Genomic DNA, 23,690 nt, shown 5'->3' with positions numbered 1-23,690 from the left:
AAGTTTCTCAGATGTCAAGGTCTTGAAGTTTACTTTACTCTAACTATTAAATTGAACTGACATTTTTTTTTAAGAATGTGTATTGTCATAAAACGCAGTTTACCTTTGTATTACCTTTTGTACGTTTTTTTATCCCAGTCGCTAAGTTAAATTTTAAAGTATAAAACTGAAAATTGTTTATCAACAAAAATTACACACCAACACCAATAAATGAAGTGTTTATGTATCTACTGAAGATTTAGACAAAAGTAAGTGTATTGTTATCAACGACAGTTTACCCTGTACTCTAGTTAAAAATATGTTGTTGTGTTCACGAGCTTGAGTGAACACGGAAATAAATTTGGTCGTAACCGTTAATCAAACATGCAAGAACACATTTTATCTTATTTTAAAATGCAATGCCATGTACATGGCGCGTGCGCTATAATATTCAATTCCGCCAATATATTGGCTCTTGTGTTTGTGCTATAATACGCATTCTCCAAATCTCTTTGTTTTACAGCATCGCGTGACCAGAGAGTTATCAACAGATAGATCGATCTTGAAAATAGCTCATAATATTCAGCATCATTGTCAACAATTACAGAATTAAATTGTAAAGCATAAAATGTGCATAATAAATTGCAAATCACTCCATATTTAATATAAAATAATCCGTGTTATAAAACTTGTTTAAGGAAAATATGCTTTACTTTTTGATTTTAAAAAGTAAAATATGAGCAAAACCTAAAAGAGAGAAAACACTCTTTTTAACCGAATCTAAAACACAAATATAGTACTATTAGTTCCAAACGGTAGGACGACAAGCCATCTTTTGCGCTTTTCTATACTATTATACAGTCAACGAGTTAAGTTAACAGAGACATATGTTACCTGTCAAAATTTTGAAGATAACAACCCTACTCATAGGTCACTTACCACAGTAAGAGCTTATCGCACAGTGGCCCGCAACGACACCAATATTACTGTACAAGGACAAGGACAAACAAAGATGTCGTCTTTGAAGGAAATATTTGAAGGGCTGCCCATAGATCCCCTACCACCGAAAAAGCCTCGAGATGAAACTACTGCACATGCACCTATAAGAACGCCAAATTTAAGTCATGAAGAACAATCGGTAAGGCTTTGAATTATGCTTAAATGTACTCGTTTCGTTATCCAAAATGGTAAATGAATTCCTAATCTCTGATCTTCTCTCATTATTTTGCTTCATTATCCTAGTTGTACTTTGGTTAAACGATTAGTATATGTTAGATACTATATTTTAAATCTAAATCTCCTGTGCTAACACAATGATTCAGAATCGTTTTCTGTGATGAAACGTTGACAGCCATGGCTTAACTTTTTGTAAAACTTGTGAAGTTGCAATATGAAGATTTATTTATGAAACCTTGAATAAATTGGTAATGTCATAGCATACATGTTTGTACAATTGTTTTTGTTGTTAATTGTGAATATAAAAACCTAAATTAAATGTGTTATATACCATTCTTTTCTTTCTAAACATTTAACAAATATTATAATACAAATCCGTTCCATACCACACACTGTATCAGCCTCCGACAAGTATTGGACATATACATGTGTATGGAGTTTTTATTATGGAAAAGATTTTACAGTGCATGTATATTTATGAAAAATTTACATTGCTGCTGTTCTAATCTGATGGTATTTATACCCCGTAGTTGGCCTTGAAAAATGCCTTGAGATATTTTCCACCGGAAATCCATGAAACTTTGGCAGAAGAGTTCGTCGATGAATTAAGAAATTACGGACATATTTACATGTACAGATTGATGCCCACGACTGAACTGAGGTATATTTTATAAAATCAAGATATATAGGATTCGGCAAAAATTAAAATGTTCATTTAAAAACAAACGTTTGTATTACATTCAGGGTGACCAGAAAAAACAAACTACATGCATTAACTTTGACCCTACTTTTGCTTAAAATGTATGTTGCAATACTATGACGTAAAATTACATGCTGTTTCTGAAAGCATTACATGTTTTCTACATGCTTAGAATTACTCTAGATTTCATTAATCAATATTTAAGTTGTGTCCTATCATATAGACTGTATATATATACAAATTATCGAAATCATTAAGAGGGCTAGGTAGTTGTGATTTTTAGGCTTTATTTACCTCCTTTACACGAAGAGCTCTATATAGAGATATATAATTATGTTCAAATTTTTAAGGTAAAATATTTGAATTGTTTTTACTAAACGATAGACTATGGCCAAAGATATCATGTTATAAAGTTCAAGACAGACTTGACCACACAACCTCCTAAACATACAAGAGTTTACAATAATGCACGTAACCTATCGACTTTTTAACTTCTTTGTAAATGATGTGTATGGATTGAAAGGGGAAATTTGTTTGCTCATCAATAATCGGAAGTATAAAGATCTTCGGACATCTCCGACTACCTGTTAACTATAACAAGATTTTATCAATCACAGAGCATATCCCATAGATCAGATCCCTGCTCGGTCTAGACATGCAGCCGCCATTATACATATGATTCTGAATAATCTTGACCCGTGCGTGGCTCAGTTTCCACAAGAACTTGTAACTTACGGAGGAAATGGACAGGTTTTCTCTAATTGGGCTCAAGTAAGATTTTGTGCATTTTGAAACAGAAAAAAAAATCAAAAATTAATCAAAATGAGAATTTTTTTTTCTATTTCTTCATTTGTTTGTTTTTGCTTTTTGTTTATGAATCAACAGCAGCAAAACGATTTTACTTTAGTATTCATTTGACAATTGTTCCTCAACCACCTACGTTTCTGATTTCACAGTTTCTGTTGACGATGAAGTACTTATCAGAGATGACGGAGGAGCAGACCCTGGTGATGTACTCGGGTCATCCAGCGGGACTGTTCCCTAGCTCCCCCTCAGCACCAAGGGTTGTTGTCACCAACGGAATGGTAGGAACTTAGAAAAAAAAACCAAGGAATGTTATTAATATTTAAAGGGGTAGAAAGGCCGTGTCCATATTCAGACTTCATTGATCTCCTTAAGAAGAAAATCTTTGTTTAAGGATAAAAAGTTATATTCAAATCTAAAACATATTGATTTCATCTTTACTCAATACTTTATGACCAAACGTATCATATATAAAGTTTCAGATCAATCAGGCGGGTAAATTATTGAGTTTAACCAATTCATTGAATATTTCCGTTGTATATATACATGTATGACTAACTCCTATCAGACACAAGTAAACTAGTTGAACCTTTGAAATAAAATCTGTTAAAAAAAATTCAATTTGTGATAATAAGAAGGAACCGAATAAACAATGCGACTTTCCAGAAAGATCTTTTTCTTTATTCAATATAGGTAATCCCAAATTATTCTTCCAGAGAAATGTATGAAAAGATGTTTGCTCTTGGAGTATCCTTGTAAGTTTACAATTTATATTTTTTCATAACAACTAAATTACTGTACCCTAATTAAGTAAACAAATATATTGACAATATTCGTGCACATGTATAGTTGATAAATAATGAAACTACTATTTTTTGTGTATTTTATTCAATTCAAAGTGAAAAATTAGACTCATCGAACAAATTAAACGATTCAAACAATACAGACATGTTAAATTGAATTAAAGCATCATGACATTTGTATTACTGTAACTAACCTTTGGTGTTCTGGGTGCAATCGTCAGACCTCTATTGCAAAGGACAAACATAAATTATGACATGTGTATACTAGTATGCAGATCTACCTTTGAAATGTATGTAGCGAACAGGTTACTAAAGAAAACAGCCAATAATAAAAACAACTTAAAAACTGAAAAATAATGTTGATTTTGTTTTGCCATGTCTTTCGTGCAGAGAGACAAGCACAAATTTCTAGTTTATTAGACCAACTGTAGGTGAAAATGATTTGTTACCAAGCTGTTTCGTGAATAATCCAAGTAATGGGCAAGACAGAAAGCAGAACATGAATATTTTAACAATATATAAATAGTGCCTGTTTGGGAGGGTAACAGTTGAAATTGACACCCCGAGAAAACTATTGTCAACCGACGCGAAGCGGAGGTTGACATTGGTTTTCGAGGGGTGTCAATTTCAACTGTTATCCTCCCAAACAGGCACTATTTATTTTGTTATACTGAATGTCTTTTTTTAAAATTTTAAGAAAATTTTACTGCTTTTATATAGGAATAACGTGAATTCTACAGCGAACCGTACGCGCATAATTTTCGCGCATGTAACATTTTTAGCTCACCTGAGCTGTAAGCTCAAGTGAGCTATTCTGATCACATTTTGTCTGTCGTCCGTCTGTCTGTCTGTCCGTCCGTCTGTCTGTCTGTCCGTAAACTTTTCACATTTTCAACATCTTCTCAAGAACTACTAGGCCAATTTCAACCAAACTTGGCACAAATCATCCTTAGGCAAAGGGGATTCAAAGTTGTGAAAATTAAGGGCCACACTCGTTTTCAAGGGGAGATAATTAGAAATTAATGAAAAATTTCGAGAAATTTTCAAAAATCTTCTTCTCAAGAACCAGAAAGCCAGTAAAGCTGAAACTTGTGTGGAAGCATCCTCAGGTAGTGTAGATTCAAAGTTGTGAAATTCATGACCCCCGGGGGTAGGCTGGGGCCACAATGGGGGGTCGAAGTTTTACATAGGAATATATAGAGTAAATCTTTAAAAATCTTCTTCTCAGAAACTAATCAGCCAGGAAAGCTGAAACTCGTGTGGAAGCATCCTCAGGTAGTGTAGATTCAAAGTTGTGAAACTCATGACCCCCAGGGGTAGGGCGGGGCACAATGGGGGGTCGAAGTTGTACATAGGAATATATAGAGTAAATCTTTAAAAATCTTCTTCTCAGAAAATAATCAGCCAGGAAAGCTGAAACTTGTGTGGAAGCATCCTCAGGTAGTGTAGATTCAAAGTTGTGAAACTCATGACCCCTGGATGTAGTGTGGGGCCACAATGGGGGGTCGAAGTTTTACATAGGAATATATAGAGTAAATCTTTAAAAAATCTTCTTCTCAGAAACTAATTCGCCGGCAAAGCTGGTACTTGTGTGGAAGCATCCTCAGGCAGTGTAGATTCAAAGTTGTGAAAATCATGACCCCCAGGGGTAGGGTGGGGCCACAATGGGGGGTCGAAGTTTTACATAGGAATATATAGAGTAAATCTTTGAAAATCTTCTTCTCAGAAACTAATCAGCCAGGAAAGCTGAAACTCGTGTGGAAGCATCCCCAGGCAGTGTAGATTCAAAGTTGTGAAATTCATGATCCCTGGGGGTAGGGTGAGGCACAATGGGGGGTCGAAGTTGTACATAGGAATATATAGAGTAAATCTTTAAAAATCTTCTTCTCAGAAACTAAACAGCCAGGAAAGCTGAAACTTGTGTTGAAGTATCCCCAGGCAGTGTAGATTCAAAGTTGTGAAAACATGATCCCTTGGGGTAGGGTGAGGCCACATTGGGGGGGGGGGGGGTGTAAAAGTTTTACAAAGGAATATATAGAGTAAATCTTTTAAAATCTTCTTCTCAGAAACTAATCAGCCTGATGATTCTTTATAATTGTTAAGACTTTGGCTCCAGGACAATTCTTCGGCCTCACAAGAAGGTTCAGAGTTTGATGTAGCTTAATATCCCATATATAAACAATTGTAAAGGATCTTTTTGAGGACTTCAATACTCAACATGTGATATGACTATAAAATCATCCTGTTAGAAAAGGGACTAATGATTAAAAACATAAGAATATCCAGGGGGGGAAATGGATTTTATTTTTACAGGATCTACATGTATTATTGTACATATTCCAGATTGTTTGTATTATGACTTCATTAAGCTGATTTTATAATACCCATTGTTCCTCAGGTGAGCGATGTGGCCCATGGGCCTCTTGTTTAATGTTACCCGTTGCCAAGTGCGTTGCTAACGCTGAGGGTATTAGTAAATATTATTAACTGCGTCTTAACCAATCAGATTTCAGTATTTAACATGAAAGTATAACAATCATCAATGATAGACACGAAATTTCATGTATATCCAGAAGATTTTGACAATATGTGTGTTCTTCGAACTCACAGGTATGGTCAGATGACGGCAGGAAGTTACTGCTATATAGGACCCCAGGGGATCGTACACGGAACCACAGTATGTATATCAAGCTATCATCCCCTTTTGTTTCGTCAAATGTTGTAATTTGCAAACAAAAGCACGTTTTTGGCGATGGTGCATTAACAATAAAATATAGTGCGAGGACACTGCTTTCCATTCAATTAAACATTTAGTTGAAGAACGAATTGCACAGGAGTTCTGTATTAATTTTAATAATCCTCTTCTCACAATACGTATTGCATTTTGTAAAACTCTCACCTTATATTCATAATTTACAATGTGGAAGTCATATATACAACTGTTGGCAAATAAAATGCAAAAAAGACAGACAAACAGTCATATCAAATTATGTATTAGTATTTTACTTTTAAAAATAAACCAAAAGGGATAAGTATTTCAATGAAAGATATCTATTTTCAGCTGACTGTATTGAATGCTGCCCGCAAACACTTGGGATGCACCGATATGGCAGGCAAGGTAAACATACGTGTATTGAAATTAAGAAGCATATTTCCTCTTCCGGTAAATATCAATTCCTGAATTGGACAATGACAATGACTTACATAGCGCACGTAAAATAATTTACAACAAGTATAAACGGTAATTAAACCATATACCTAGTAAAGCCACCGCAATGACGGAGGTCGATAAAAATTCATAATCAAAAACAATATAAATAGATAGTGAACTTTTCTTAAGTTTGAAATCAATTTTCAAAAGCTCAAAAATAAATGGCCAGTGGTAAGAAGCGAAGCGAGCATAAAATACAAACAGACAGGTGCCTGTACCAAACAGAGAGAGAAGTCCATTATGATTTCATTGGACGGTAAAAGATGATTAAAGCAACTGAAGATTTCTAATACACCCGTGCTTAACGAGCACTGAACTTAAATATCGTAAATGACTCTACTTTTGATGTGAAGAAAGATGGTCATGATCATTCATTTACATCTGAATTAGAGCAATGTCAAAAGTCAACTGTCATAAAGACAACCATGTACCAATCTTTTAGTAATAAACATACTTAATAACAATAGTTAAGTGATCTTCATTGTGATCAATAATGGTTGTTATATATCATATGGAATGTGTTGTTACGATACAGGTATTTGTTTCCTCTGGTTTGGGTGGCATGAGTGGTGCACAGCCAAAAGCTGCTGCTATATGTGGCTGCATTGGTGTTGTTGCAGAGGTAGGTCCATATCTCCTATAAATATCATATGACGAAATCGATTTTTCAATTAGAATAGTAAGTATTTGAATTTTAATTTAAAAAATATCACGTGATTTATAAAAGTAGGGTTTTTTCTTTCTCCTCTTAATGATATTAGGTGAGCAAAGAAGCTTTGGAGAAGCGATACAATCAAGGATGGGTTATGAAGGTCACGGACAGTTTAGACGAATGTATCAGCCTCATACGGCAAGTCAAAAAACAGAAGAAAGCGTGCAGCATCGGATACCGTGGAAACGTGGTCGACCTATGGTATGAACTTAATTATACGCAGTCGATTTCGGAAATGCGTGTGATTGACGTATGGAATCTTAAAAAATCAATGAAATGCGATGTGATATACTAAAAAAGGTGGTTATGTACTCAAATAATAATAAACAACACAGAACCATATATGAAAATTACTGAAGTACATAATATTATCATATGTATAACTTAAGTATATGTGCTGTATGACATTTTATAGATACTTTCAGGAGTAGCTTAAGTTTGATAAGAAATTAGAATTTTTTAAGGAATAAATATATAAGATATGAACAAAATAGAATACCTGTACAATTTTGACTACTTTTGACTACTTTTGAAAATTACCTCCAGGGAGCGTTTAGTGTATGAGTATGAGAGCACCGGAGACTTGCTTGTAGACCTTGGTTCGGACCAGACAAGTTGTCACAACCCGTTTCAGGGAGGATACTACCCTGTTCAGGTAAACGCATACAGGTATAACAAATAAAATGAAACCCCTCTTAAGTGTATAATTGACGTACGTAAAAGCTTCCATTCACGTCATCTGTTGTATTCCGCTATGTACATAGTTTTACCTCCGGAAATCAACAATCAATATGTTACATTGTGTTAAGTTTTTACAATGTAATTTTTCGAAAGCATTTTATTGTCAAGCTTTCTGAAATAAATAGATGCATTTAAATATCTCATTGCGATGGCTAATGTCGAGGTTTTTAGTGAAGAACCTTCAGTAGTATTGTTGACCAAACAATGCGCCGTCTTTAACGGTAATGTTGTTGCTCGATAAAAACATGTCTAAATTAAGAGGTCGGTGTTAATGTATAAAATTGGTTATTTTTCGTTGGCATTAAGCGTATATAATGCTTCTTTCTATAATTCTGAAAAAGTAATGTCACTGTGCAGTATTGTCATTAGCTTTGTTAAAACCTTTGAAAAGCAGGATTTGATTTAATTGAAATATATATGTACATATAGGAGAATAAAATAATTTAATACCTACTGTTGGCATTCAGTGTATATTGATGGCCTTGGGTTCTGCGTAGTTTATGTTTTTCTTTAAAAAGCTTAAACATTCATTTTTAGCTGTCTTACGAGGAGGCACGAGTTGAAATGCACGAAAACCCCGTCCGATTTAAAAACCTAGTGCAAGAAAGGTAATGCATGTGACTGTCTTATTATATGAATGTTAGATTATCAGCAATTTATCCATTGGATATACATTTAAAAGATAAAGATATGTAAAAAAAAAAAAAAAAAAAAAAAAAAAAAAAAAAAACATCCACGTAAGTAAGCTTTTCCTACATCGTACTATAGCTATAGCACACAGTCTTAGAATTGTCACAACTATCCAAATCCCTTTAAAACTCTTTGTTTGATTCATTTATCATTACTCTATTCGAATTTATAGTAAAAATACAGGTCACTTGAATTGTCTATAATAATAAAGAAAGAAAGAAAAGAAAGAAAATACAGAATTACGTTTTATGACCAGCTAACTGAATTTCAGTTTGAGGCGTCATGTGGATGCCATTAATAGACTGTCCGTCAGAGGGATGTTTTTCTGGGACTATGGCAACGCCTTTTTATTGGAGGCAGGGAGAGCTGGTAAAGGTTGCTGGTTGTTTGGAGAGAGAAAGAGAGAGAGAGAGAGAGAGATGAAACCCGTTTAAGGAGATTGTGATTTGAGATGTTTAAATTTTGCACTTAGTGACTTAAAAGCACTAATCCTATAGACGAGCAATTCCCTCGCTAATTTTTAGTAAATAATGTCACCTTTGTAAAAATATCATTTAGAAGTTATATTCTGAGAACTTTTAACATTTATTCAAGAAACCGCAGGTTAATTCTAATTCAGAAAATAAGGTATTGGTTCCTCGGAGAAAAATTTAAGAATAATTAACAATACATGTAGATCGACATAGTGAATGAACGACTGAATGAATGAATGAACACATGTTTAATGATGTTCTCTTTCCCTTTTTGAGGGGCGGATGTGGGAGAGAAGTCGGGGGTGACAGGGACCACCTTCCGCTACCCGTCATACGTACAGGACATCATGGGAGATATATTTTCTCTCGGCTTTGGTCCTTTCAGGTACATAACAAAAAACATATAGAACAAAGGGAAAATTTACCAGTTTTTCGAACTACGGAATTAAAATTGATGTAAAATGAATATCATTCTATTAACTCAATTTTATACATATACATGTAGATATAAATGCATAAATGTACAATGAACATATTAAATGAAATGTTTTGCTGTTATATAGAGATTTTCAATGTTGTCACAAATATAAAGAAGTTTTGCGGATTTATTTGTAATATATATTTTATTGCTCAGTTTTGTGAGTGTAATTTGCATTGTAGATGGGTCTGTACCTCCGGAGATCCCGGTGACTTGGATATTACGGACGAAATAGCCACTTCAGTTTTAGAAGACATCATAAATAAAGGGGGTACATAGTGATGATACTATCTTAATAGACATTGAATTAAATATCAATTTTAGAAGGAGGTAAAATTCATCGCAATTTTTTTTCTTTTTTTTTCCTTATATAAAAGAGAACAACCATAATGAAAAATAATTATTATTTTAATAAAACATTCGTATATTTTCTAGAAAAAAAATTAAAAATCTTGACGACGACTCAAATCTTTTATATTTAATTTTTACTACAAAATGAAATACAATGAAAATAGTTACTGATATTGAAATAAAAATGAATTTAAAAAAATGCATTAACAATTTCTGTTTAGATTCTAATATAATTATCAATACGTACGTAGTTTCACTTAACACCAAACAACAATATGAAGACAACATCAGATGGATCAAGGAGGCCAATCAAAATAAACTGGTCAGTCAATTGCTCCATTTCAATATAAGACAGTCGGGGTTTTTTTTGGGCAATAAAAACAGAATACAGACAACATCCCCGAGTTTTGACATCAATCTAAATAGGATTTTAAATGTTTTGATGCGACCCATTTTTTTTTTTTATTAACAGGTGGTTGGATCACAAGCACGAATACTCTATTCGGATCAGAACGGCAGAAAAGAAATAGCCACTGCATTCAACGAGGCAGTGGGAACCAAGAAACTTAAAGTATGTACATGTAAAATCGGAAAGAAATCGGTTAATTGCACGCAAGTTCTGTTTAAAGTATTATACATGTACTAAGTACGCAGTATGAGTATGTGATTATTTCTATTAGTTTGTTCCGTTTCCCTTCACCCTTCCATTCGCATTTTTCTGTTCTCCACAGGGACCAGTGGTGATAAGTCGGGACCATCATGACGTTAGTGGAACAGACAGTCCCTACAGGGAAACCTCTAACATATATGACGGATCGGCCTTCTGTGCGGGTACTGTATATACAGGGTTATTTTTGCCCCGTGTAATTTCCGTCCATCGTTGCTTGTAAACGGTTTCGCCCCGTCTTGAATTCGCCCAGACAAAGCGATATTATTTGAGACATTACCCAATCTTAAATTCGCCCGCTGACAACGAGGGCGAAATGGGCGAAAATAAAATGGAGGCGAATATTTCCGTGTATACAGTATTTATTCCTTTTCTTACGTAAAATATAAACTAAGATGATTCCATTTTTAAAAACACATTCTTTCCGTTAATGACCACTTAATTCTCGAGAATCGGTCGGCTTAAATGATGTCGATATTGGAACTGCATGATTCTACATGTTCCTCATTTTCAGATATGGCGGTTCAAAACTGCATAGGAGACGCCTTTCGTGGAGCCACTTGGGTGGCGCTACATAACGGCGGAGGGGTGGGCTGGTAAGGACGAATAGTTTTCTTATTTTTTCTTTACATCACTAGGGGTAAAAAAATTATGGTGTATACTAAGTTTAAGAGAGAGAGAGAGAGAGAGAGAGAGAGAGAGAGAGAGAGAGAGCATTTATCACTAATCTTTATACTATCCATTTAGTTTGCGGTTATTTTGTGATTTTTTTTTTTGGTATTTTGACCAGATAATGGTGATTTGCATATCGTATAAATATTGAGACTGATAATTATCAGACATACCACATTATATATTTTTTTTTCTTTTTTCAGGGGCGAAGTCATTAATGGTGGATTTGGGCTGGTGTTAGACGGGTCCAATGTAGGGATTTTTTAATATATGTACTAAATTACCATGCATAGCCAAAAAAAATAATTATTTCTTAAGTTTTTTGTTGCTGAATCTACATACTTATTAGAGATAAAATGTGCTTTCTTAAATATTTGTCAAGTGATTTCTTACATTAATTTTCTCAATTTTAAAAATACTTCCTACGTATACAGTATGGGCTTTAATGCAAGTTAAACAATGATTTTATTGATTAATTCTTCCTCTTTATATATAATATTATAATATATCATATACATGTGTATTATATATGCATTAATATTATATGTATTTGTAGGAGGCGAGGGAGAAAGCCCGCAGAATGTTAGCCTGGGACGTTTCAAATGGGGTGAGTATTGAGAGTAATACATGTATTAATAAGAAGTGTCAATATCAAAAGAAAATAAAGTGAAAAAATTGGTTATAAGTAATAATGGGGTTTTCTTTTATCACCATTACTGTCAGTTGCAGTGCATGGACATGGCATGGACAGTGGAGGGGGGGGGGCAATATTTTTTTTTTAAAATGTACTTTCTTATTAAATTCAAATTGTACAAAATGTGACCAAGTAAATGGTGCAACTTTTTGTATTATACACCGTACAGGTCAACCGTAGGAGCTGGGCTGGAAATGCCAAAGCAGAGGAGACTATCTGTAGAACTATGGAAGAAAACCCAGGCCTGAAAGTGACAGTGCCCTATCATGTGCAGGATAAAGATCTACTGAAAAGGGTCCTCAAAGACTAGACTATTGTTTATAGCATCATAATGGCATGCCATGCCTACATGTAAATACATGTGCATGCATTTTTTGGTAAATGTACACGTATTCTTTTATCCTTTTTATCCTGCAATTCTTAGGCCAATATCAAAATGTACTGTCACCAAACAAAAAACAACAGAATTACACATCGACTTATATTCACTTTGATTAATTTTATATTTTTGTATCTGAATACAATTTTTCATGTTAATGTACATTGCATCTGAACTTAAATCTTTTGTTTATGCAGGAAAAAGCTAAGCAAGTACCTTAAATTGTGTGCTTTCATCTTATTACTAGAACCATTTTTAAAAGAGTGGTACTTTTTTTTTAACACTTTAACAATTCTATACATAACTTTACCATGTGAAAATAAATAAATTAAAAAAAAAAATTCCGGGGGTAGATTCCCTGACACCCCCTTCAAACATCCACGCATGCAGATGAGGTAACTTTTAAGTGGGGGAGTGGGAGAATCTGGGCCCCTATAGATATGTGCAAGCAGATAATTCTTTATTTGTTTAAGAAATTCCCATAACTTTTAAATAATCTGTAAAATGTCATAAGTAAATTGAAAATGTAAATTACAGTCTTTTTAATTACACCAACAGTGGGCATATTGTATAAAGAATTATACAGATCATTTACTGTTTCATTTACTGTATCATGTTATTGTTTGGGTATCCATTGATTCTCCTCTATGCATATTATAATACATTTGTACATCAAATTTGCATTCATATTGGGAAATTGGGACTGACATTAAACATTTAAAACATGTACAAATCTCTGAGTTTACATATTATTACAAAATACTGAAAAAGAATTCAATAGGTTACAGTGACACAGGGAAGTCAAATGAAGGAAAAAAGCAGGAAATTTCAATGGTACCAGACACTAAATATACACTCCTTATTAATGATTTCTGCAATTGAAAATCTTTTAGGCATTCTTTATAATTGAAAGATATAAAAAACACTATTGGAACATATCGCAGTAAATGGTACATGTATTTCAATTTCTCTATTAAACAATAAGAAATATATTTACATATGAATTAGATTTTGAGTTACAATACATCAGCTAATTATTGCCTGAGTACTGTTCACTATATACATGTAGCACCCACATCAACCATGCTCTCTGTTAGGTAACAGATGCAGCAGGCAAGGCAATCAGTTCCTACATGTACATGACAGTTGTCACTTTAGCACTGGTCTTCCACCATGGACATCTCTTTTGCTCTACTCCTTGAGAGACACAATGTTTTGGGGTTTATCCCACACTCACTGTTCATTATGTGGTTTACGTTCTCCCCTCTTCACTCCTGTACTTGCTTTAGAAAAGTGTGGACATGTGGACACATGCTTTTTGTTACACTCACTGTTCTGTATGCAGTCAGTTGTACACTATAACTCCTCCACCCCTATGATCCACAAAACATCACCTGCTGGGAGGGGCATCACCTGCTGGGAGGGGGAGCTGACACAGCCTTCCTGAAGTTGTTGAAGTGATCTAGATACTGGAGAATGGTGTCTGAGGGCGTGTACACAGTGTCTGGCTTATGCTTGAGGACCGGTGGAGGGGTTTCAGCGGAGTTTCCCACCATGCTCTGCAGTAGTTCCTTCATCATGTTCCAACACTCATTCAAGATAACACATGGGCAATATTCAACCTGAAAAAACATTGGGCAGTTTGTTATTAGCATGAATATGCTGAAATTTGAAAAAAAAATACCTCTCAATTTTTTGGGGGGAAAAATTTATGTGTGCAATCTTCAATGGTTTTCTAAAATTCTTAAACCAAGGATGGTTTTTTTAATTTAAAGCATATTTCATTAAAATCATTCATCATTTATTTCTTTTTTATTTTATTTTAAAAGCTATTCCATGGATCAACGTCCTAAATTAAAAATGAAGATGATATGTGCAGTCTTTACACACCTCGATTAGAATCCCTCGAAAATTAGAAGCCAGGGACACAGACCCAATCTTGATGATAAAGTCCCCTACTTCATATCTCTGTCCCCGAGACTCAATTTTGAAGCCCTTTCTTTGGGAGTAAAAACTCTCCCTGCCTGCCTTTGCCATGGTCAGTTTGGACATCAAGTCCTCAAAAAGTAGGTCAGACACTAAGATCTGACCCGATTCTGTGACAGAAAAACAGGATGCCGGGTGTTCACTGTTGTGAAGGATGTTGACCACGCACTGTTGAGCTGGAACAATGACAAGAAAAGAACAGTTTAATATATGATTGCAGAAACCACTTGGTTTCATTATACTGTTCAAGTGAATGTCATTTCTGTGCCTATAGAGCTCATTTTAATATATGAAGTATCATGTTTCAGGAAAAATTCAATCATAATCAGTAACTTACTGCATCATAGTGCATGTGCATACAATGTCTTCAATTGAAACAGAAGAAATGCTGTTACTAATCTAGTCAATGACATTGGCAAGTAAATCAGTTGTTGTTAATAATACCATAGAAGGTAGAATTAGATATATTTCAAAGAGTTTAAACAGAATTTTCTCAAAATTAGACACAATGAAGCCTCAACCTCCCTTCTTTCTTCCTCTACAAAAGGAAGATCATAAACAGAATCACAGCCAGTATGTATGCGCTAGCTATAGACCATCTTCTTAAATTGTCCCATGTTCACATGAATAATCCCATATTCAAACAATGCAATACCATTATGACTTCAGACACATAAAATATATAAGACATGTACATACGGGTCTGTGTGACATTCTGTGGGTTGGACTGGTAGGTCTCGCAGTCTACTAGAAAATTCCCTGACTTTGTGGCTCCCATCATTTCCACCTGCTTCTGGAGCCCATCCACCACCTGCTGCCCACTTTTACCCTCAGGGACTGGACACGCAAACACACTATGACCATAAAAAAAATTACATATTATTCATTTTATTGATCAGTTAAACATCATGTTTCAAAATCAAATTCTACAAATTCTGTCAATCTCAAATAAATTTAATATCTTGACGTCATTGGATGAATCGCGTCACATGATTGCCTTTTAAAAGCTTATAGCTTATAATTTTTTTTACATGGCGAGCGTCAAAATTTACACGGCAACATGGCGGACGTAACGTTATTTGAGCAGATTTTTTACACAAACGTTCAACTGTACCTTTAATTTTTAAGCCCCAAAATATTTACAGTGACCCCCCCTTTTGCCTGTTACATAATATTATGATAATACAATGGCATCCAGGTTTGCACAGTCGACTGACGAGGAAAGTTAAAAATTAGAGGACTAAGCTATGATTTTAAGTGTAATAAATTATCTTTTGTTTGTTTACATATCAAACTTTAGGTCCTCATCAAAACAAAACACTTATTAGGTTTGTTACTGACTGTTTACAGAAATTTGTGGGGTCGGAAAAGTCCATAGAAGGCTCGGCTCTGCCTCGCCTACTAAATATTTTACCAACCCTATAAATTTCTGTAAACAGTCAGTAACAAACCTAAGAAGTAATAATGTTGAAGCATCTAAAGCTTTCACAAATCTCTGAAAATAAATTGAAGTAAGAAATGTCACTGAAGCCAAAATGACAGATATGGGCATGATTAGTGTAAGGATATGGGAGTAAAAATAATGTAGCACACCTGGGATTCAAACCCAGGCCCAGATACATGTAGCTCAGTGGGTAGAGCACCTGACTAGAGATTCAGGGGTTCCAGGTTTTAATCCTAGTCCCTACCATCATTATTTCTCCTCCTGAATGTCTAGTCAACCAAGCTATCCTGCGGCATGGGTATTCAAACCAGACTGACCATTACCCCTTTATTTTGCCTTCAAAGATACAGGTTCTATTGTCTTGCAGGAATTAACCTTTCAGTTACAAGGGCTGGCACATTTTAAACATGCACTGATGTAGTGAGATGGGAGAAATGGAAGTGATGGGTCAACCCAGGCCCCTTGAATCACAAGTTACTGAGTTAGGTACTCCCAACTGAACTATATCTTATACCCTATTCGTTGAACTGGTCTAAAAGTCACATTGGTATAAATAAGGAGCAATCACTGGTGGATGAATTCAATTATGATCTAAACATAAGGCTTGGCTGAATGCACAGTGAGAAAATGCTGAAAGTAAAGGGATGGAAGCTGAAAAAGACTTATTTTGTATTTATCAGGCCCAGTACAATCACTAGATTTAGCTACATAGCTTGATTTACCTACATAGCTTTATTTACCTACCTGAAGTAGGTTTATTCAGCTACTCAATCATACTTTTGTCTTAAAATTAAAATGGGCATTTGTACTAAAAGTCATACTAAGGTGCAGCAGCAATTTTCAACTTTGAACTGATCTGAAAACAATTCATATAAAAATCACTCTTAAAACTGTTGCACTTTTTGCGCAAATGCAGTCAAAGTTTTAAAAGTTTTGGGGCTATGTATAACTGTTTATGTGTTACCAAACAGCTATTTTCTAAATGGGAAAACAAAGAAGAACAGTTCTGGTTAACATGATGATTGATTAGTAATAATTCAGCACAATATGAAGCAATCGCAATTATCCATGCCTCATCGCACACAAGGTGTCATACAGTTAATCAAACAATAGAAATGCATGTTTTCCTTAAAACTGCTAAAACGCAGCGATGTTTTAACTATTTTTGCTCTGGGTTGCTTTTATAAAACTACACAGTACAAATATAGATTGACAGTTCCTTGCGACATTTTGTCTGTTTTACATAAAATGCAAAATTGCATAAAGGTAGCTTAATAAACCTACTTCAGGTAAGTAAATAAAACTATGACTATGTAGGTAAATCAAGCCACATAGCTAAATTTAGTGATTGTACTGGACCTGTTAATAAGTAATGATTTTATAAGGAATGCATTTAGAGAGATAATAAATATTAATCATGATAAAATTAACCACGATTACAACCATACAATTAATGAGTTGTGCAAGTTTTCGTTGCATTTCTCCAAAACAGATAATTACAGACAAAACATGTCAATATTTATCATGTTTATTAATACACCCGACTTCTTCTTAATACATGTAAGACCCCATCACATGGGCATCTTATAATATCCATTCGGTCCTCTATCACATACATAACTGTAACATACTCAAGATGTATCTACCTTATCTGTAAAAGAGGACCAAGCGGATAAGATACCCTGCACTCTAATCTTCTCTTTTGTAAACAAAATACCGAATTTCCTCTGTTTGTATGGCTAAGTATTTATATGAACAATAAGTCAATTAGTGCCCTTTTATCTAAGAGGTGAAAAAGATACTAAAAATGTTAGACGTGTTAACGTTAACTAAAGTCAAGACATTTACCAAACAACTCCCATTCTATATTATTTACACATTTCCCTCTTTTTCACGTTTGTGCTGCGCCGGTTAAATTTTTAATGTGATAAAGTAACAAAACGCAAAACAAATTTAAAAAGAAATCGAATTGTGGTGGAAACGGGAAATACATATTTCTTATGATAGTTGCTAAAACATTTGCTTAATTTTCAAACAAACACCTTTTGTTTACAAATTTTTAAACAAGGATTCATGTCTCAGTTTAAGATTTTCTTTTTCAGTGTTATTTCGTTTTCCTAAAACTAAAATAGTTTGGATTGCGCACGCCAAACGTTACAAGCACGCCGGTCGGGATTCTTGATAATAAAAGAAGATTTATACTTGTCAAAGTTTCCATCAAAACAATGGCGGTAAGAAGAATTGGTACATTTTTCAAGATTCTTATTTATCAAATAAAGTTCAAGTTTTTGGTTAATGGTTGACGTCTCTGAATTTTTATCAATAAGCCGCGAAGTGTAGGGGAAATCTCTACATAAATACAAAATGTATTTATGTATATATAGATAGGGTACATATATCCCTCTCTTCCCCTACATTTAGCGGCTTATTGATAGAAATGCAGATGCCTGTGAACATATTAACCCTGTCCCAGAGACATAGATAACATGTATCTGGTTAAACACTGTCATGAATGTGTAGATTTTTTAGGCTCTGCTAGAGGAATTTAAATGTCAGCTTGGTGAAATGAGAGCAGTGAAAAAAACACATCAAATTTAGATTTTTATTTTAACAGCATACTGATGATATTTGCAATAATGTTAAATTTTAATGTTTTGAGTTATATGAACCGCCAGTGTGGTAAATAATTATTAATGGATTGGACTGATTTTTTTTAAATTTATGTGTAACGCCTGGATGGGAGAAATAATGACGGACCAGACCGGGTTTCGAACCCGGGCCCCCTAAATCTCTAGTCAGGTGCTCTACCAACTGAGCTATCTGGCGCCGGTATTCGAACTGGTCTGACCGTCACATTCCTCCACCCTTAAATGATCTTTGTCCCCGAAGATCACCCCAGGCTCTTCCCCTGGCAGGAGTTCACCTGTCAGTTCCAGGGGTTGGTCACGGCACCAAATGTAATGGGATGGGAGAAATAATGACGGACCAGACCGGGTTTCGAACTTGGGCCCCCTGAATCTCTAGTCAGGTGCTCTACCAACTGAGCTATCTGGCGCCGGTATTCGAACCGGTCTGACAGTCACATATGTAAATAGCAAATATTAACAAAAAAACTATCACATGACACTGACTTCTATCAATAAGCCATTGAATATATGGGAAGAGAGAGATATACATGTATACCCTATCTATATGTATTTTCATATGGGTATATATCTCTCTCTTGAACTTCCCATACATTTAACGGCTTACTGATAGAAATTTATAGGCCTGTGAAACTATAGATGCCTGATAAACAGGGTGAGCTTTCTCAATCACTCACAAAAATATCCTTATACATGTAGCATCTTATTTGGATAAGCCTCCCTATAGTTAATCTGTGCAGGATTGGTCAAGCCTACAGTTTTAGTACTTGTATTGACAATAATTACTTTACTCCTCCAAATCACAGACCACTGCCACACTGTGATAGAGCAGATTGAAGAAATATTTTAGCAAAAAGCGTTTGAAGTTCAGGAAAGATATGTTGATGCATATATTAAATATTGTTCTCTTTTGCAATTTCAGTCTTTACCTATGAACCCAAAGCCATTTCTGAATGGACTTACAGGTAAACCAGTGATGGTGAAACTAAAATGGGGCATGGAATACAAAGGATACCTGGTGTCTGTGGATGGCTACATGAATCTGCAGGTAAACTGGGCTTGTACTATATAAGAAAACCCACACTGCTACTTCTGAGAAGTTCTGGTATATGAATGTAAACTATTAAACCTGATGTAAAGAGGAGAATTACATATGTCAAGTTGGCATGAACAAATCATGATCTTCAACTGAAAAGTTGAGTATGATTTGTAGATCTGTGCTTGTTGATGAGACTATTCATCTGCTCTTTAGATCAAGTTCAACAGGTTTAGATAATTGCCTGTAATAATTCCAATGGTCATCACACTCCACCAACTCTGTAATGGTAGACGGAAAAGTATGGATTCTAGTAAATACTTTGGTTTCTTACAATAAATTTATGCAGTACTATACCGGGTAATTGTTATTAAACATTAAAATTTTGAGAGTGCGGAAGATGTGTTTAAAACAATTAGTTTTAATAATTAAAAGATTAAATGTAAAATTTAAGCAATGAATATCTTAATACAGCACATTGTTTTAAAAATGACATCTCTGTTCATAGCTTGCCAATACAGAAGAATATATTGATGGAGCGCAAACAGGCAATCTTGGAGAAGTTCTCATTCGGTGTAATAATGTCCTGTATATTCGAGGAGTGGAAGAAGAGGATGAAGAAGGAGAGATGAAGGACTGATAACTTCCTCACAAAGTGCTGGAAGAGGCAGCAATCTTCGTTATGTTCATTTCATCATGTCATAATACATATGCCATTTTACAGACACTTTTGTATATTTCATTGTTTTCAATTCTGATCCATTGACTTTAGCACAGTATGTATGTACGAGTGTTGTTTTATGAGGTAGATTTTGTGATCTGCATCATGTTTTTATTGAAACGTAAAATGTTGTACATGTTTATACCATAACATAGTGTTATGTGTATACATGATAAAAGAAGTCAAGTGCAAGAAGCTTACTTGAAGAAAATTTGCATTTCTTTTTATAATTTTCTGAACTGTGTATTGCACTTTCAACAGCAACATTTTATCCAGAATCCAGACTTCTCATTAGACTTACAGGGAAGTTTATCAAGAAGGACACAAGGGTGGATTTTTATCTCCTTGTAAACTTATAATTATCATTATAATGCACATTATGGACGAGTCCCTTCATATATAAATTTTAGGCATGGCACCTCAAATGTCAGTATTTTCGTTTGTATTGTGTTCTTAATTGACCAACTTGTATTCTTGATATTATCATGAATTTGCCTGCATTCATTTGACTGGACTTAGTATAGCACTAATAGCAGTGCTTTTCCTTATGCAGGTGCTTACTTTGTGAGCAAGTTATCTACATGTACCTTGTATAAAGGAATTAGATGTGCATAGAAACTGTATACTTAACAGTCCAGAGTTATTAAAGAAAGTGAAAATTACATATACATATTATTATTATATTAATGATTACAAGTCAAAACTAAAAACATAGAAAATACATGTAGATGTGCCAACTACAATTAAACTTAGATATCTCGAACACTGATATATTGAATACAATGGGTACATTGTATGTGGAAGCGATATGCAAGTCCCAGCCACTTATTTCAAAGGTATTTTACCCTTGATATCTCAAAGTGTTTAAACAGTCCCATCTAGTTTGAGATAACAGTTTGACTGTTCTATTTGAATTTTACGGGAAAGTTCTCCCATCATAGCCTAAGAAAAAGTAACTTCAGTCTAATATCAGGCTGTCATAAGCCTACGTTTGGAGGGAAGGAACTGAATGGTTAAGTCCAAAATGATGTATGAAGGCTTGAAAATATTTGATATATGAAAATTGGTGCACTTAAAAAACACAGGTAATACAATCTGCCATTGTTTTGAGGCTGGCAGACTTAATCGAAAATGTTCTTTGTGATTAAATGTATAGAATATGTATGTGCAAGAGGTACCAGAGAGAAAATGGGCTGCAATTAGTCTTTAGAGGAGTATATTTGCATGAATATGACTGTAATTTCCAAATAAGATCAATTTCAACAAAACATTACATCTACCCCCATTTGGATTGATTTTCTGTGACTTGGAATATTGGTCAAGTTATATTTAAGTACCAAATGTGAAGTCTCAACTCTGTTACTTTGAATTGGGTTTTCTTAAAGTTGATTTGACTACTTGCACAAGATAGTTGTTACCTTGCATTTAGAGTACAGCGTCAGACTCTGATTTTTTTTTACATGGTAAATTTGGTAAAAAAGAAATTGAGGTTTATTAAATATGTATTGTTACCGTCTCGTGTATTGTTGAAATGTACATGTACAGAACACTGTACTATCAACAGAAACAAGCAGGAATACCATTCGATTGTGTAAATCAAATTTATTCATAAAGATGATCAGTGATGAAGACACCATAATATTACACATACACACATCTACAGTAAAAACTATGATGAATATCACACTGATTGAATAAATGTCCTTAAAATTCATGTAATAACTTCAGCTCATCACACTCTGCTTCTCTATCGGAAAAGGTATCATTCTTTTGTCTGATCTGAAAAAACACAACATTAAAACAATGTTTGTGAAACACAACAATCCAGCTGAGCATTAGATAAAAGATGAGCAATGCAGTATTAACCAGTTTCTTCATACATTCTGAGTGGTGGTTGCTCAAATTGCAAAATAAGGAATTAGTTAACAGTTGAAAAACCTAGTTAATAATAGGTGAAACTATATATTAAGCTTATTTTAATTTTGACAAGCCATTACCAAAACCAAAGCTCAATCTTCATAATGTATCTGCTTTCACTAATTTAATCATCCTCATATTACTTAACATTGCCAAACTGCACACATGATGAAAATGTTAACACAAATCCTAGGGTGCACTTGGCAAGGTTAATGTGATATAATATCAAGGACAGCTGATGTCTTTTATGATTAAATTCCAGAAAAGGCAATAAAGAAAAATAGGCCATATTATCTACCAGTGCTTAAAAAAAGGTTTAATTTTAAGATTCCAATATCTGTTTATGAGGCAATGGTAATCCTAAACTTCACTGACATTTCCTCAAGTCTTTCTATAGTATATGTTGAAATTCATAAGACTAGGCCTAAAAATAAAAAGTTCTATGTTTAGGGTAACCCGACCTAACCTACAAAAATGCCCCGATCCTACCATTTTTAGATGTCTGTTTTTATCCAATTATGAATTTCATATTATTTCTATTAAAAAAACTGTTTTTAAATATGACACAAACAAACATTTTAGGATTCATGCAGAAAAATAATATGATAAAATAAATTAAAAATCCCTACCTACCTACCCTAATTTTTTCATCAGTGTTACCCTAAACACACAATTTTTTTTATAGGCCCTACTACAAATAGCTACAACCTATAAAGTCTACCCATACATAAAAACATGAGCATTAATGTCACAGAAGTCTCAGATTAATTTATACATTGATATTAAAATTATGAAAATGGCAGATTGAGTTAAATCTTAACATACCTATCAGCTTCCAGTTGGGACATTTCCTGTAATATCAGCAACATTGGCTGCATCTGCTGCTGACATCTCATGAGCAATCAGAATCACCACAGCAAACAGTCCCAGACTCTTACCAAATTTCCTGTTCAATCATAAAATACCAATCCAGAAATGAGTTCTTCAATACTTAATCTAGATATATTATATCAATCCTCTCTCTCTCTCCTCTTTCTCTCTCATCTCTCTCTCAAAACAACTTTCAAAATCAACAAATTATTTTCTATTGCGAATATCCTATCAATATTTTTAGCCTATACGTCACTTGTTCTTCTGCTGATATAATCATACTATGGTTTGTAACAGGACTGAAGTTATGAGAGTTGTAACAAGTTAATGAATATGATTTACTGCTTAATCTATTTCAAAAAGCAGTCTGAGATAATTCGAAATCTATATAATTTATACTGTGTATTGCATGATGTATATATCTATATAGTTACCAAACAAAAGGTTCTTTCCAGAGTGCCATTGCAATTGACTTCGCTCCCATGTTGATGCAAATTCCTTAAATTTACTCTAAAAGATGTTAATATCCTTCAACAGGTTG

The 23,690-nt window shown here is 34.2% G+C and overlaps 3 protein-coding genes and 1 long non-coding RNA gene across 4 annotated transcripts; 2 read left to right on the top strand and 2 right to left on the bottom strand.

The window, feature by feature from the left end:
* The first annotated feature begins 921 nt into the window (after positions 1-921).
* Positions 922-12,638, top strand: LOC105328189 (urocanate hydratase). The gene is made up of 21 exons (XM_011428958.4): positions 922-1,117; positions 1,686-1,816; positions 2,473-2,626; positions 2,812-2,940; positions 3,353-3,414; positions 6,073-6,139; positions 6,524-6,580; positions 7,209-7,295; positions 7,435-7,586; positions 7,932-8,040; positions 8,664-8,734; positions 9,088-9,185; positions 9,566-9,674; positions 9,950-10,038; positions 10,370-10,440; positions 10,591-10,689; positions 10,850-10,949; positions 11,300-11,381; positions 11,661-11,709; positions 12,014-12,064; positions 12,321-12,638. The coding sequence occupies exons 1-21, from the start codon at positions 992-994 to the stop codon at positions 12,459-12,461; spliced, it is 2,034 nt and encodes a 677-aa protein (XP_011427260.3). The 5' UTR covers positions 922-991; the 3' UTR covers positions 12,462-12,638.
* Positions 12,639-13,453: 815 nt separating this feature from the next.
* Positions 13,454-17,886, bottom strand: LOC105328190 (mediator of RNA polymerase II transcription subunit 20). Its single transcript, XM_034451617.2, has 4 exons — positions 17,809-17,886; positions 15,216-15,370; positions 14,421-14,692; positions 13,454-14,152 (listed from the first exon to the last, which is right to left on the bottom strand). Exons 1-4 carry the CDS (start codon positions 17,820-17,822, stop codon positions 13,940-13,942), a joined length of 654 nt encoding a protein of 217 aa, XP_034307508.1. The 5' UTR covers positions 17,823-17,886; the 3' UTR covers positions 13,454-13,939.
* A 155-nt stretch (positions 17,887-18,041) lies between these two features.
* LOC105328191 (small nuclear ribonucleoprotein F) lies at positions 18,042-21,026 on the top strand. Its single transcript, XM_034451618.2, has 3 exons — positions 18,042-18,191; positions 19,528-19,653; positions 20,150-21,026. The coding sequence occupies exons 1-3, from the start codon at positions 18,186-18,188 to the stop codon at positions 20,279-20,281; spliced, it is 264 nt and encodes an 87-aa protein (XP_034307509.1). The 5' UTR covers positions 18,042-18,185; the 3' UTR covers positions 20,282-21,026.
* A 918-nt stretch (positions 21,027-21,944) lies between these two features.
* On the bottom strand, positions 21,945-23,684 carry LOC105328192 (uncharacterized). Its single transcript, XR_900160.4, has 3 exons — positions 23,584-23,684; positions 23,105-23,225; positions 21,945-22,141 (listed from the first exon to the last, which is right to left on the bottom strand). It is a non-coding gene; the product is annotated as an uncharacterized lncRNA (long non-coding RNA).
* Between the last annotated feature and the right edge of the window lie 6 nt (positions 23,685-23,690).

This window comes from Magallana gigas, chromosome 4, assembly GCF_963853765.1.
Source record: "Magallana gigas chromosome 4, xbMagGiga1.1, whole genome shotgun sequence".
In the NCBI taxonomy this organism is placed as follows: domain Eukaryota; kingdom Metazoa; phylum Mollusca; class Bivalvia; order Ostreida; family Ostreidae; genus Magallana; species Magallana gigas.
The sequence above is the reverse complement of the archived record's forward strand: the minus strand, read 5'-3'. Positions and strand labels throughout refer to the sequence as shown.